General features: G+C 44.6%; 1 protein-coding gene and 1 long non-coding RNA gene across 3 annotated transcripts in view; one reads left to right on the top strand and one right to left on the bottom strand.

The window, feature by feature from the left end:
• Positions 1-10510: 10510 nt before the first annotated feature.
• Positions 10511-14360, bottom strand: LOC129006615 (uncharacterized). Its single transcript, XR_008492035.2, has 3 exons — positions 14166-14360; positions 11063-11233; positions 10511-10962 (listed from the first exon to the last, which is right to left on the bottom strand). It is a non-coding gene; the product is annotated as an uncharacterized LOC129006615 (long non-coding RNA).
• TEX36 (testis expressed 36) overlaps positions 14313-16392 on the top strand; it is a 103082-nt gene continuing 101002 nt past the window's right edge. Inside the window, exon 1 of one of the 2 annotated variants that reach the window (XM_054435524.2) lies at positions 14313-14558. In XM_054435524.2, coding sequence (XP_054291499.1) covers positions 14508-14558 — 51 coding nt within the window. In that variant the 5' untranslated portion in view covers positions 14313-14507. The remainder of the gene's footprint in view (positions 14559-16392) is intronic. The other variant, XM_054435526.1, reaches the window with a different exon arrangement.

The raw sequence follows: 16392 nt of genomic DNA, 5'->3' as shown, positions 1-16392 counted from the left end.
GGTTCAGCGACGTTTGATCTCTGGCCTGTGGCTAGAATCCATATTAAAGAGCCTGTCATTGCTTGTGATTTTTCTTGGAAGACCAGAACTCAGATTGGAGCAAGGCTTTCCATCAGAGCTGTAGAGAATCCATATTTGCCTTTGAGCCTTCCCGGCTTCAATTTAGTACTTGAGACCCCTTCTCCATAGCACCCCTCTTCACCCTCATCCCAGCTACATGGCCCCTGGCTGTGCTTCCCTACCCCCAAGCCATTAGAAGGACAGCTACCAACACAGCTGTAGGTGTCTGAGCAGAAAAGAAAATGAGAGCGAGAGGCAGCCTCCAACGTCAGGACCTGCAAGAGTCGGTGGATACGCCAGTAATGGGAATTCGGGGTCTTCCTGGTGGGCTCCTTGGATTTGCACAGAAAACATGTGCCTCTGCCATAGCCTCCTCTCATGTCTCAAAGCCCTGACTCCAGGACTCACTTCCAGAGCCTCCGAGCTGTACTGCACCCGCAGCTCTAGTCCTACCCATTTCTGATGTCCTAGGCCCTTTTCTCCTTCTTTCTTCAATCACCACTGCATTCCCACGTAGGCACTATCGTTTATAGATGAAAAGCTGATGCATGAAAAGGTTAAATAACTTGCCCAGTATGGCACGTCTAATAAGCGGCAGTGCTAGGGTGCAAAACCAGGCTGGCTACCTCCAAAACTTGTGCTCTTACCTGAGGGTAACTCTGCCTCCAGGGCCATTCCTCGATGGGTTCCCAGGGCTTTGGCTGCTTGCTTGCTTGCTTGCTTGCTTTTCTTTCTTTTCTTTCCTTCTTTCCTTCTTCTTTCTTGCTTTCTTCTTTCTTTCACTTTTCTTTCTTTCTCTCTTTGTCTTCCTCTCATTTCTTTCTTTCTTTTTTTCCTTCCTCCCTTCCTTCCTTCCCTCCCTCCCTCCCTCCTTCCTTCCTTCGTTCCTTCCCTCCTTCTTTTTCTTTCTTTCCTTCTTTCTTTCCCTTCCTTCTCTTCCTTCCCTTCTTTTCCTTCCTTCCCCTTTCTCCCTTCCTCCTTTCTTTTCCGAGTCTCCTTCTGTTGCCCAGGCTGGAGTGCAGTGGCGTGATCTCGGCTCACTGCAACTTCCACTTCCCAGGTTCAAATGATTCTTGTGCCTCAGCCTCCCGAGTAGCTGGGATTACAGACGTGCACCACTACACCTGGCTAAGTTTTGTATTTTTAGTAGAGACAGGGTTTCGCCATGTTGCAAGGCTGGTGTTGAGCTCCTGGCCTCATGTGATCCTCCCACCTCCGCCTCCCAAAGTGCTGAGATTACAGGCGTGAGCCACTGCGCCTGGCCTGCTGTTTACTTTCTAAGTGTTGGGAAATTTTCCTGCTGTCTAAAGAAATAGTGAGGCATTAGCATTCAGGGAAAGAGCATTCTCTCTTTCCCACTGGAAAGAAACTTGTCCAGTATGGCACATCTCCATGGCGTCCTCTCACACTCAGCCTGGGAGGCCAAGTCTTCTTTCTTTCCTAGCTTCTCCCTCAATCTTCATTCCCTCTTAACAGCAAGAAGGAAACTTTATTGATTCATGTGCAGAAAGGTTCAGGGGTACTGCCGGGTTCAGGTGCAGGTTCAGCTCGAGTTGCCAGGACCCAAGACCCCTCAGCTCCTCCCACAGCCTTCTCCAAGGGTTGGCCTCATTCTCAAGGCATGGGCGTGGGAAGGTGGCAGCAGAAATGCCAGCCCATGTGCTTTTAGATTCAAATCTGTCAGGAAAGATTGAGATTCTCTGCCCAAATAAGAGTCTAGAACGGAGTTTAATTCGCTCTGATTTGGGTCATGTACCCACGGCAGAAGCAAACATTACTGCCAGGGGAATGGGCTGCTCTGATTGGCTGGTATTGGAGCAAGGGCAGAATCAACTCCACCTAAGCCATATGGAATGACAGTGAGGGGAGATGGAGAGACAGTTATTGTTGGAAAAAGAGGGATGCTGGATGCTGGAGAGGCAAGCCCCAAATGGCCTCCATGCACCCAGTTCCTCCTGCCTCCAAGTCCCCCATGACTGCCCTGTAAATTCAGATCTGGCCCCTGTGACCCAACCCTGGTCTGGATCACTTGGCCAGTGCCCTTGGGACCTGCCTTAACCCCTTAGGTAAGAATCTGTCAGGCTGTCTATTTACTGTAAAAATTAGCACTGGATACTAAAGAAATCATGACAAGAGCTTTCAATAATGGAGAAGATTTATATGTAACACACACACACACACACACACACACACACACACACACACACACAATTTATTTCTTTTGAGTCTGATTCCTGAGGGTGGAAGCTTTGAAAATTTCACGACTGTGTTTAGAGGAACCCATAAAGACACTTTAGCTGGTCATGGCCTTCCTGCTTAAAGATCTTATCAGGAATTTTACTGGAACTTGGAGCTTTATTATTACTCATTGTTTGACTGTAAGGCTTCCCTCTTAAGAGTCTGGGGTGAGGCCAAGCACCATGTCTCAGCATTCTTTAAGCTTTCTATGATTTCACATTCCATAATGCAAGGCTTATTAAAGTGGATTCCATAGGAGCTGACAGGAGAGCTTCTCTGCATGCCACAGGGTGGAATGACAGTGCTTCTGTGGCAATGTGGATGCATTCCTCAGTCAGGATTTGAACCCTTGAATAGGGATCACCTATTATGCACTGTGGTATTTTAAGCACCTGATACAATTTGGAGGATTGCCGGTAGAACACTTTTTTGGAACGCATGCAAATTTATGATTTAACCGTAAGCCAGTCTGGTTGTCTCTATTCTTTGCAGACCATCACTAGTTCTCTGTGTTTTGTAGCTTAATTTCTACATCCTTCCAATTGTCTGGGTCTTGAATTGCTGCAAGACATTGATCATACATTACTTGGTTTGCCATACCTTCTTTTAAAAGAAATCGTCAAATTTTGTTTCTGACCACAATACAAATATATTCCTTATGGAAATCTGGAAACACTCACTGAAGAAAAAAGAAACAAATAATTCTAAATATTTGTGTAATCTGCAGTTTTCCCATAATATGTGGATATATATTTACAAAAAGGATTATTCTATTTATGTATTTACTTTTCTTTTTAATTCTGCAGTTTTAGTTACTCAAGGTCAATTGTGGTCCAAAAATATTACAGTATTTTGACAGAGGGAGAGAGAAAAAACACATTCATGTAATTTTTACTATGGTATATTGTTATAGTTATTCCATTTTATTATTAGTTGTTTTTATATCTGTGTCTAATTTATAAGTTAAACTTTATCATATGTATGTATAGAATGTATAGTATGTATGTATAGAAAAGAAAGTAGTATAAACAGATGTTCCTCAACTTACAATGGGGTTACATCTAGATAAACTTCTTGTAAATTTAACATATCTTAGGTTGAACACCATCGTAAGTCCAGGAGCTTACTGTCTGGGTATCACTTTTGCACCACTGAAAAGTTGAAAACTCACAAGTAGAATCATTCTATGTTGGCATCATCTGTACTATGCGCGGTTTTAGGCATCCACTGGGGTCTTGGAGCATCTCTCCCTCAGATAAGGGGAGGACTACTATCAATTGTTTCAATTTTTTTCCCTAACAAATGCTGTAATGAGCATATTTAGGGATAAATCTTTGTGCAAATAGTTGGGTATTTTCTTGGGGTAAATTCTCAGGAGTAGAATTGCTGGATCATAATAAAATATGGATATTTGTAAGGCTTTTTGGGAGCCATTGCTACCCAATTACTTTTTGCTGCCAATAGCAATTTCTTAATTCTTTGTCCTAATGCCAGGCCTGGCAGCTCCAGTGAACAGTGCCTAAAGTGAGAGCCAACCTCTGTAGGTGAGACTTCCTGCTACAGTGGCAATTTGTTCTTTACAGATGAACTGGTCTTTCAGGGTCTATTCCTTCCCACTGCTTCTCATTCAAATGTCTCTTTACATTGGGGTGAATGCAATCTCCAATTTGAGACAGTGCTTATTCAAGAAGGCAGTGCGTCTGTCACTCAATTACTCAGCTTTCGATCTCGTGGGTTTTCTACTGGACAATCCCTGAAGGAGGGCCTGTAGGTAAGAACTTCCCTATGTGAGAGCAAGACCTTCTCTCCAAAGGCCAGTGTTAGCAAAGGCCCTGCCATTCAGAACTACGTATTCCAACTGCACAGGTTAATTTGTCTAGACAATGGCTTGGTCTCTAGAAATGGCCATAAGGATTTTCCCGGGAAGTGAGCTGAGGTGTTTCAGCAAAGCAGCTTTTTAAAATTGAGGGCCAGTCATTTATTGTGGCCTTTTCAGATGCCAGCAACAACTGGCCAAAGTAGAAGATGCTTGCCGGAATGTCCCTGGGCCGGCCACACAAAAGTCATAGCTATTCTGGCCAATGGGAGTGAGTGCTAATTTGCTCTCAGGGCCCTAATTGGCTGATGGTACAATTACGTGCCTACTATTTTAAGGCTGCGTTTCTAGCCCCAGCCTGGCAGGCTTTCTTGAGACATCTGGCAACAATGATCAGAATGCCTCTTTTTTTAAGGAGGCTCACAATCGATTCATCTGTGGACTCACAAGGACAGACTCATTTAGTAAAGCCAACATGATTCAAAGAAAAGTATATTTTCATTAACTAGCCTCAAAGCAGTAATTATATGTTCAGAGAACACAGTAAAAATTTATTTCTAAATATTTGGCGGTGAAAGGTTGAAGGCAGTGTGTGTGTGTGTGCGTGTGTGTGTGTGTGTGTGTGTCCAACATGTTGCATGTGTTTTAAATAAACCCAGCATCTTCCCCTCAAAAAGGAAGCAGGAAATACAATCGTAGACTTTGAAATTTAATTTTTAGCAACAGGATGTGTTTCTAAATACCACTAACATATCAAAAGGAGAATGTGTAGTTAAAAGCTTTAAAATTGTTATCAAAGCAATTGCAAAGCAAATGAGGTACCTTTCTTCTTCTTTTTTTTTTTTCCCAAGGATGGTGGTGTCTGAACATTGAAAACCAAATCTCCACTGAGGATCAAAAGCAATGGTGGTGTCTTTTTGCGTGAGATGCAGCTGAACTTGGATGCTCCGCCTGATCTGATTCACAGTTTATAATCACAGTTATCACAGAACCATTAAAAGCCTATTAACTTGAATTCCCACAATTCCATGAGGGCAAGGGCAGAGAGAGAGCAAAATAACTTTGAATATAAATGTAACACAACATTCGAAGGGAGAGAATCTCTTTTAATTATGCCAGTGAAGGAAGATGTCTTATGGATGCATCTCCCCTAGCAGATGGCTGATGAAAGAATACACATGAAGTCTTAGGACGCTCGGGATGTTATGAAAACGAATTCTCTGCAAAGAGACTGGTAAAGCATAGGGAAGAGTGTGCAGACCTCTTCCTGGGAGGAGGAAGCATGGAGGACTTGCTAAAATGTGTGGCTGCTGGTTGGGTTGGCTGGATGGACACTGTACCGTGGCGAAACAAATCAGCCTGAAAAGAAGCCTCAGCCACATTCGGTGGAAGAAAGAGCCCAGTGAATATTTGGGCTATTGTCATGTGAGAAATTTGATTTCATGTTTTTCCACCCTTCAGTGACTTCGCTGACATTTCCCTTAACAATGCTATTATGTGCCGTACCAGTAAGACAGTGCGGTCAATAAGCTGTCTTGTGACTTCAGATAAAATGGAATGTTCTTATCTCACTGCAGAACAATTAGACGCATCAAATTACTTAAAAAAATCATACAGTAGTGAGCTGTGTGCATACCAATGACAGACTCTGTCCCCAAATCTCTGGGCCCAGCACGGTGGCATCAGCATTGGGATGCTGGCACTAAATAGTCCCCACATGTACTTGCATGCCTGGAGGCTGGACTTGACCTTGCCTTGCTGTTTGTAAAGGAATATTGGAATCACCTGGGGAGGGAATGCACACGTACATGCACACACAGTCTCTCTCTCTCAGTCTCTCTCGCTCTGCTGTCTGAAATAACTAATTCCAATCAATCCACCCTCACCTTAAATGCGTTCTTCCTGCATGAATTACCCACATTCACTGCCCAGCTTGATCTCGTTTCCGCAATGGATAAAGCAAATGACTCAGTCCAGAGGGAGTGGGTTATTGACTAAGTGCTTAATTAGGCGCACAGCTCTTATGTGGTCGTTCTTGTACAGTCAAAACGACTGGACCGTGGCATGGCAAAACCATGAATTTGGTTTACTCTCATGTGCCTGAACTACAGTTGAATCAATGGGGCAGCAATCTAAATTAAACATTAAGACAGCCACACTGCAACATGTTTATGTAACTCTGCAAAGAAACAGCGTGTGTCTCAGGATCCTCCAGGGGAAAACATTATCCACCTCCCTACTTGCATATCAGGCACACAGGAAGGTGGGTATGGTACAGTCTAGAAAGGTTTTGAGCTCCTGAGGGAAAACCTTCTAGGTAAACACAATGCAAACTCACTCTTTTGGTCCCTGACTTTGGCTTCTGAATCTTTAAAAGTTGAGCAGTACAGTAACCGCTGTCCAATTAAAGGTAGCAGGTTGAGAAAAGGCTTCAGTGCTTACCTGCAGGTGTGAGGTCAAATGTGCCCAAGGGGCCACTGGCAATCCGTTGTCCTTCCCTTAGAAGAAGTGAGGTGGTATTGACCTAGACACAGCCCAGGTGCGTCTCCTGATTCTGTAAGGAGACGCTTCTCAAACTTTAATGAGTGCATGAATCACCTGGAGGATCTTGTTAAAGCACAGATTGTGATTTAGTAGGTCTGGTTGGGGCCTGAGATCCTGCATTTCTAATAGATTCCCAGGTGATATTAATGCTGCTAGTCCCAGGTCCACAACTGGAACAGGGAGGTCCTTGCAGGAGGGTTCCCTTACCTTACAGCCAAAGCAAACATGAGAGGGGTAGGAAAAGAAAAAGACAGCTGATGTTTTGGTGACAAGATGCACTGAAGCCAGAGGGGAGGCTGATGGCCACAAAGAACCAGCCAGTCATCCCTGGAGTGAAGGGAAGTGTCTAGACGGGCTTTGATGGCAGCCCTATCGGCTCTCCGTTACGGTGTCATTTACTCAGCTGAGCGTGCAGAAGGCAACATGGTAAGGCTCAATGTGGTGTACATTTCCCGTTCGCCTTTCCAAGGCACACCCCATTGGCAAAAATGCCCTGGAATGTGAACAAAGAGCAAGATCAAGAAAGGACACATTGTATTGGTGGCCATCCACACGATTAACTGAGTTGATGAACCCTAGATCCCTGTAGAGTTGGAGAAAGTGAAGCCTAAAGCCAGCACTCAGCCCAAGTCTGCCTTTTATGACTTTGTCTTCTTATTATCTTTGTAACAAGGCTCTTTTATGAGCTTGCGATTTCCTGCCAAGTTGATGAAATCTCCATTATGTTTTACAGTACAAAATAAGAGGATAAGAGAGGTTTTTAAAAGGCCTGCAGATCTCTTCTTCGTTTAGGAACCCTGCCTGCCCTAATTCTGTCCCTGTGTGGGGTAGAGATCAACTTTCTGTCATGTTCTAAGACACTGTTCATTTTCTCTTCAGCTGAAAAATAGATATTCATTTTGCCATTTTGCTTGACGATTCTAGAGGCTGGCATTTTCCATTTTAGTGCTCTTCATTTTGAACCACACATGTAATTACTGCTGTCTTTTAGTCTGTGTTTTCGGAGGACTAGCCCGTTCAAACTGCGAGAGGACAAAAGCAGCTGTCTTTCCAGGGGGTGAAAACAATAGCATAAAGTCTTCATGTAAACCTCAACAAACATTGAAACATAGAAGTGGAAATAGGAATAAAACTCCCAACAAATGGAGAAACAGAAATCCAACTAAATATTTCCACCTTTCTCAGAATTTAGAGAAAGAACAAATATGCTCAACACACCTGCTATATTTTAGTGTGAGTCTTATTTCTAAGGTGCTTTTTTTCAAAAGGCCAAAGCTCCCAACTGATTTTGTTGTTGTTGTCGCTCATCCCCTGCATCTCTGCCTCCTACTGACATTGTCAGTTGGTCCAGGTCACAGAGGGCAAGGTGCCTGTCCACATTTCTCGGGCTGCCTGAATAATCTGCCTCCCTGGTCCTTCCTCCAGCCTGGCTCTCACCCATGCCCTTCTCGGTGGCATCAAAGCCCCCCTCCAGCCTCCTCTTGGGGTTTTTTTTTTGTTTTTTTTTTTTGAGATGGAGTCTAGCTCTGTCCCCAGGCTGGAGTGCAGTGGTGTGATCTCGGCTCACTGCAACCTCCGCCTCCTGGGTTCAAGCGATTCTCCTGCCTCAGCCCCCCAAGTAGCTGGGATTACAGGTGCCCGCCACCAGGCCCAGCTGATTTTGGTATTTTTAGTAGAGACAGGGTTTCAACATGTTGGCCAGGAGGGTCTTGATCTCCTGACCTCGTGATCTGCCCGCCTTGCCTCCCAAAGTGCTGGGATTACAGGTGTGAGCCACCACGCCCAGCCTCCTCTTGGGTTCTTGAGTGAGCCAAGCTCCTCCCAACGTCAGGGCTGCAGCAGTCAGTCCATCTGCCTGGGACACTCTCCATCTTCCTTGGTTTGCTGACGTCATTCTTCATTTCTTCATCATCTTTCACATTCATTCACTGTCACAGGCTCCTGGAGCACCCTGGACCTCTCACAGTCATACCAATTATTTGTGCAATAATGTCTATTTCCCTTACCTCAGCTTCATGAGGTCAGTGACTGTATTTACTGTGCCTGTCACTGTATCCAGTACAATTTCCTAGGTCACAGCACTTCTTTGGGTGACCAATTCTCCAAGTTATCACTTAACCAAAAGCTTTTCTAGAAATGATTTGGACAGTTTATAGCAATTCTTGTTTTGGCAAGGATGTCAAAAATTCAGTCATTACAATGACAATGTCTTGTGAAATTTGAATTTGGGGTGTCATGAGCATCAGCAGAGTCAAGACGTTTTGTAAATATTACAGTTAGTTTCTACCTTTCAATTTAACAGATGTTCTAACCGGGCCTGGTGGCACATGCCTGTAATCCCAGCACTTTGGGAGGCTGAGGCGGGTGGATCACCTGAGGTCAGGGGTTTGAAACCAGCCTGACTAACATGGTGAAACCCCGTCTCTACTAAAAATAAAAAAAAAAAAAAAATAAAAAATAGCCAGGCGTGGTGGTGCATGCCTGTAATCTGAGCTACTTGGGAGGCTGAGATAGGAGAATCACTTGTACCTGGGAGGCAGAGGTTGCAATAAGCTGAGATCGTGCCATTGCACTCCAGCCTGGGCAACAAGAGTGAAACTCCATCTCAAAAAAAAAAAAGAAAGAAAAGGTTCTAGTAGGCCAACTTATCCTTCTTATCTTTCAGTTGGTTTTGTCTTTCTTGTCTTGATCCAGGAATTGTTCCCTTGAGTATGAGTGAGAGAGATACAGTTGATTTTCCACATAGTTTGCAACATAGGGTAACAAAAAATGTGCTTTATGTTATAGATGCCTGAATACTTTTCAAGATGGCAGCATACAAATGTGCTGTATATTCACGACAATTTCTACTAGTACCATATGAATCACATACCATAATAAACAAATGCAGCTGAGTCACTTCAATTTGGTTGTTATTTGCAGAAAGGATCCAGATTCACCCTTACAAGGTGAGCCCATAATGTGCTTTATAGTTAAGATACCTGAGTATTTCTTAGATGGTCAACATTTTACATATAAATGGATTGGCCTTCCTCATATGCATGTTTAATTGTCCAGGATTTGCAGATGTAAACATGAAAATGAATCTTTCATTTGTTAGACCGACAGACTGTAACATGCCTGCATAGGTGGCAGCTGAGCGTTTGTGGGTGGACTTGTGGGTAGGCATGTGCAGACACACATGTGAGAACATTCCTGCAAAGTCTCCCTAATTCTACCACTTTCTCTCCTGCAAAAGACAGCAAATCATGAAAACGAGGAGTGGCACGCTGCCCTGGAAATGCATGGAAGACATAGGCGCATTTACCCTGCACCGTCTTTAAGAAAAAAGACTTAAAATTCAAAGTACACGAAAACTGTCATGTCAAAAAATACACCGGACAAAACAATTTGCTGTAAATGCTATAGGTAGTCCAGTGAAAATAATTTTTGGTTAATCAATAGTTTTGAGTACTGGTCATTGGATGTATTGCTAAATTCGTGATTTGCTATTTATAAAGAACTGATTTTTGGTGATTGCCTTAGTGCTGTGACACATGGCAAATGTGCAGTGATATTTGTTGAAAGAGTGATTGGCTCAGTGTTGTCTTTGCAGACAGTCCCTAGCTGGCAGTTTTGGACCACTACGTGCGAGCATGTGCAAAGGCTTGAGGCAGGACCCAACTTGACCCTCGGGCGTTCTCGGCCCTGGTGGTCTGAGTACCCTTAGTGCTACAGGACTTGTTTCAGAATGGTGGGTCACAAAGTACAGCCCAGTAATTTAAACCTCTGAAAATAACAGCCTCCATGAGCATCCCTACTCCAACCTGTGGCTGAGAAATCCTAGCTGAAGAGAAGTAGAATTTCATTTTTTCTGGCCAGGTTTCTTTATTCAGTTTTGATTTTCTTGGACAAATTTGTTAGAATTTTAAACAATCATTCAAAAGGAGAAAATTGGAACATACGTTAACCAGTGGTCATATACCTTGTTTAACAGAGCATAAGACTACATACAGAGGAGACGCGAAATATATTTGAAAATGAAGTTTCAGTTCTAAGGGATTTTCTGCTCCATCGGTGGAGACAAAGTGAATGCGTGTGAAATACTGAGTTGGAAATGGCCACTGTTTTTAGGTTTTAAATGTCGTCGTTGTCTTCCTCCCTCCTTTCTGACTTTAGCTTTCATCTTAGGGTGCAGGAGAACCAGAACTCTGCCCTGGCCGACCACCTTCATCTGTGTGGTGTTGGTGGCACATGATGTCCGTCATTTGGCCCCTGGCCTACAAGAGTTCACCTTGTTGAAGCGCTAGGCATTTCAGCAGGCTCTGTTTTGTGCAGGTTAAGGAAAGGGAATTAAAAGGAATCCTCTTATAAAATCACTGCTCAATAATTTAACAGCATCAAGCAAGTGCATTAAAACAAAACCTGTTTTATGCTGGCATTGAACTTGGCCTTAGTATGTCTGGGTTCTGCTGTGGGCTCTGCCATATATTAGCTGTGTGACTGTGGGTGAGTCACTTCACTTCATGGAGACTCAGTTTCCTCGTCTGTAGGTACGACAATTACTAACACCTGCTTCAGCTTCAGTCCGCATCCCTGCAGTGAAACCAGTGAGAGAAGAGACTGTAATGAAGGGTCTCCTCTCAGAGATGTGGGCAGGGTTACAGGAACTGACAAGGAATGGTGCAGCTTCCTGGGACCAGCCTGTCTATCCCTGGACCAAAGTGGGTAGGGAGAGGGCACTGTGCATGGGGAGGACTGTGGCTGTGGGGAAGGGGCTGCCCGGCAGGAGCTATGGACATAAGTAGACAAACACGGCCCCTTCCAAATTCTGGCCTGGTAGGGATAGAGCCTGGGGGGCCAGTACTTTGAACCTGTGATGTATCAGAATGTGTTATGTACATCTCTTCCCAATTCCATGTTCAGTGATGTCAGTAGCTTGAAATCCACCATGGTGGAGGTATTTATGCATGGAAATTGGCAGATGCCACTACAAATCAGGCTGCTTTTCCTCTGGAGAGCTGGTTGTGAACCATTTATGAGCACACCGCTGTCTATCTCCTTCTGCCCTTCTGACTCCCACTGCTATTTCCTATGGGATGAATCCAACCAGAGACAAAGCATGGGCTGGGCACGGTGGCTCACGCCTATAATCCCAGCACTTTGGGAGGCCAAGGTGGGGGCGCATCATCTGAGGTCAGGAGTTCGAGACCACCCTGGCCAACATGGTGAAACCGTGTCTCTACTAAAAATACAAAAATTAGCCGGGTGAGGTGGTTGGTGCCTCTAATCCCAGCCACTTGGGAGGCTGAGGCAGGAGAATCGCTTGAACCCAGGAGGCGGAGGTTGCAGTGAGCTGAGACCGTGTCATTGCACTCCAGCCTGGGCATCAAGAGTGAAACTCTGTCTCAAAAAATAATAATAATAATAAATTCAAAAGCAAAAAGAGCCAAAGCATAGGGGAATAGGGGATACAGCCTTTACAGCTTAGACTCCAGGCTGCAGAACAGGGAATGGATGGACAATGACTGGGAGAGGGGTACACACAAAAGAAAGATAACCAGCTCATGTCTTAGGGTTGTCGTGAAAGTTATATAAAACAATGAATATAAAAGTACTTAGTAAACATTGAAGTGCCTTTCATGTGTTCTTCCTTAGTTTTGCAAAGTACGTTAGAGTTTGCAGAGTATTTATAAGGTGCTATGTGAGCACAATGCTGAGAAGTAGACAGCACTATGCATCGTCTTCTGCACCCCTCCCCCTGCCCTGGCCAGGCTAATTGGAATGAAGTTAGGCTTATTCTTGTTAGAATTTGGGGAATTAAATAATCAAATTAAAGATAAGAGAACACCCACTGGGGTGGCAGAACCTTCAGGCTGTCCCTTGATTTTGCTTCTCTGTCTTTTCCATGGTGATTAAACTTTCGGCTGGGCAGTCATCCCACCAGGATAATGCCTACTTTGCAGCCCCCTTTACAGTGAGGCCTGACCATGTGGTTGAAGTCCTGGCCCACGAGAGGAAGTGTTGTATGGCAGCTGCCAGGAACCTTCCTTAGGAGGAAGCAGCTGAGCCAACTGGGGTTGGCCCAATATGATCCATGGGGACACGCCCTTTCCCCTCTGCTTCCCTTTCTGCATTCTGCTGCCTGGAACGCAGATGCCATCTGGGGCCACGAGATGACAGCTGCACCCTGGAGCTGGTGAGTGGTGGTAGGTGGGAGGGAGCCTCATCTCTGAGAATCCTGAACAGCAGAGCCGCCATATCGAGCCTGGACTACTTCCCTCTGGACTTCACTACGCAGAGAGAATAAATGTCTATCGTGTTTAAGCCCGTGTTAGTTCGGGTTTCCTGTCCCAGTCAAATCTGATCGTAATCAATATAGTGCGTCTTGGCAAGGCTGTGAGACGACAGAACCCCCTTGCACTGCTGCTGCTGGGAGTATTTCTTTACACCTGGGCTTTGGAGAGCAGTGGGCAATGCCTGGTAAAGGTGAAAAACAGTGTCTGTTGCACTGGGTTTGTCGGCAGGTAGCAGAAATCCTGGAAGGGTTTACTACACACACAAGAGGATTGCCTGGTGCAGCAGCTCTGCAACACCAAAAGAGGCGGCCCACCACCTTTTCCTCCTCTCCTTATCATGTGGCTGTTGGCATCACAGTGCAAGAGGACCTATGCATCTCTGGTGTCACATCTAAGGGCCACCTCTGGCCCTTCAGTGCTGGCAGTGGATAAGGTCCTGTATCACTACTACAGCAACACTCATTGGAAAACCCAGGGGGGTGACTGGGGGAGGAAAGGGTGGAGGACACAGTTTCTGGGTGAGAGAGTAGCTGGACAGGTTGTCCTGTACGTGTTTACTCTCATACTCACATGGAATAGCCAAGAGAATTGGCAAGACACAATATTTGAAAAAGGAGAAAGAAAAGCAGAAAACACCTTACTGAGTAGAAGGGAGGCAGGACGTGTGTGTCCAGGCCCTGAGAGAAATGCCAGATTTCACGAGCAGCCTTTGCAGCCCTGGGGAGGCCAGGTGGCCCTTGGCAAGGCTCATGAGCTCTGGAGCTGGCCCATGACCTTGCTGGGACTTGTGGCATCCCATCCATTGCTGTCTGTCCCTTGTTTCCTATTTGTAAATGTTGAAGGTTGTCATGGAGAAAAAATAAAAACAGGTGAATGTTTAGTTTAGCACAGCACTTGGCATATAATAATTATTCATGAGTGTTACCTCCTCATGGTCTCAATGCTGTGCCAGGCAGGTAAGAGTGGCTGTGAGTGAGTCCTGAGGTTGGGTCTGAGCTGAGACACAGAGGCTGCCACAGAAGGAGATGGTAGGCAGCGTGGGTCCTGGGTGCAGCAGTGCCACTGATGCAGACAAGGTCACCTCCAGTCTGGGACTCAACTTACTTCTCTGCAAACTAACAGGTTGGAACATACGGTTGCCAGGGGGACATGCAACTCAAACATTATTGGTTCAAAAATTGAGAGGGTACAAAATGTTTGCCATTACCCCCAAATCATCTTGTCCTCACCTGTCTGAGCTGACCACAGGGCTTCCTCAGCTGGGACCTGGTGGCTCTTTACCTCTTACCCCGGGGAGTCACAGCTGCAAGGAACCAGTGGCAAGAATCCTCAGAGGGCTTAGAAGACTCCTTCGCCCATTGTGATGGGTGAGTTCCCATTCCATGACAACAATGGGCACCCGCACCTTCCCCTCCTGGAAGAGGCTGAGAAGTAAAGATCAGGAACAAGGAGGAGGAGCAGCTTCCCAGACATGTAGAGCTTATGAAGTTTAGGAAGCAGCTTCCCAGACGTGTAGAGCTTATGGAGAGGTGAGGGAGCCAATCTCAGCCACATTCAGCTTCCTGGAGAGAATGACCAAAGGGCAACGCTTCAACCCACCTTCAGACAAGGATGGGAGATGGGTAAGGAAGATGGTGGCCCCTGGTGCCTTTCTCATGCCACGTGGGCGTGGTCAATGGTCTGAGGAGTTCCGATCCTGCTTCTGCTATTACTGAAGCATGACCTTTGACAAATCACTTCACTTTACTCAACCTCAGTTTCTTCATGTGTGAAACAGGAATCCCCTAACACTCTTGCGAAGATCGAATGAAATAATGCATGTAAAATGCTCAGCACATTGGAACCTTGTGAATGTCTACTAAGCAGTCATTCCTGCTCTACTTTTTCTTTCTTCCTTAACGTCTATTTTCTAACATGCAACAGAACTTATTCTCTTATCTATGTTATTTTTCTCCCGTTGCTAGAATATAAGCTCCATGGAGCTGGGATTTTTGTCTATTTTATTCACTGATGTATCCCCAGTGCCTAGAACAGGATCTGGAGCATAGGAGGCACTCAATACATGTTTGTTGAAGTAATTATATTGTACTAGAAACCTCTAAACAAATTCTTGTTGGCTCCCAATCCAATTCCTTTAGCCCCTCCAGCCTATGAAATGAGAAGAGTCCAGCAATGCATCATTTACTCATCTTCATCACTTGAAAACTTTCCCTTTCCAGCTTCATGCTCTCCCCCAGCCCTTGCTCTTCTGATGTCACTTACAGAGCCTGTGGGATTTGTCACTCTTCTACCATCTTCAAGAAACATTTGGGTCACTCCTAAGTGTGAGGTCTTAGCCTTGTCGGCCAAGCACTTCTCTCCTTTGCTCTTAAACATGTATATTTCATGGCTGACAAGCCTTTCCCATTTCTAATTTCTACAATTCATTCACAAAAAGAGTGTTAGGGGGAAATCACAGCAGTAGACCCGCAATGAGAAACATAATCAGAGAAAAACCTGACGTCGACTTCTTTTAGGGTAGCAATAGGTAAAAAATTGTTAAAATTTTAATTTGTTCCAAAGAAAAACAGAAAACACTTCAGCAAATTTGGGTCTGAAGGCTTTAAAAAACTGATTTACCCACTTGGATACAACCTGGGCTAAGCAGCTTAGTCTTTCTAAGTCTCAGTTTCTTTGTCTGTAAAATGGGAGCATAATGTACCAAGGGTAGAAGACCATGGTGGGGGATTCATGACTCATTAACAAGTGCTCAGTACAACGAGTGAGCACATAGAAACCACTTAACATATATACACTTTGTATATATGTGTACATATATGTGTATACACACAAATGTATACCTTGTTTCATTCCACAAAAATTTAAAGCATGGAAAATGTACACAATAAAATAATACAGTATAAATCAAATAGAAAGTTATAACCAGTTTTATAAATACTTTAGAAAGAGAAGAGGCTGAGTCTGAGAACACATACAACATAGATATAATATTAGGTATATTTCTAGGATTATATGGTAGATATTTGGGCACCACATTTGACTCTGAGTTCCCTGGCAGCCAAAGTAAAATGGGAACTAATGTCAGCTCCATAAAGCTAAGTTCCCATGAAGAGAAAAATGTAAGTTGCTGAGACTAAGTAGCTTTCGCTCTAGCTATTACCTATGTATCAGTTACAATTGTTAGCCTGAATTTTATAAAAGGCTGACTAAAGTGACTACAGTGTCTTAACCAAATAGGGATTTATATTTCTTAAGTAACAATGAAACCTAGAAATTGGCCATCCCAGGCTAGTACAGCTGCTCAAGGGAGTCATCAGCAGCTCCTTTTTCAGCGTTCTGTTTTACCATCCTTAGTGTGGGATGACTCCAGCTCCAAACAGTGAGTCCACAACTCAGGCAGGAAAATAAGACGAAGGTCAAAGGACAAAAAGATGGAAAGCACCTGTCACCTAAGTC

This window comes from Pongo pygmaeus, chromosome 8 (genome assembly GCF_028885625.2).
Source record: "Pongo pygmaeus isolate AG05252 chromosome 8, NHGRI_mPonPyg2-v2.0_pri, whole genome shotgun sequence".
In the NCBI taxonomy this organism is placed as follows: domain Eukaryota; kingdom Metazoa; phylum Chordata; class Mammalia; order Primates; family Hominidae; genus Pongo; species Pongo pygmaeus.
The sequence above is the reverse complement of the archived record's forward strand: the minus strand, read 5'-3'. Positions and strand labels throughout refer to the sequence as shown.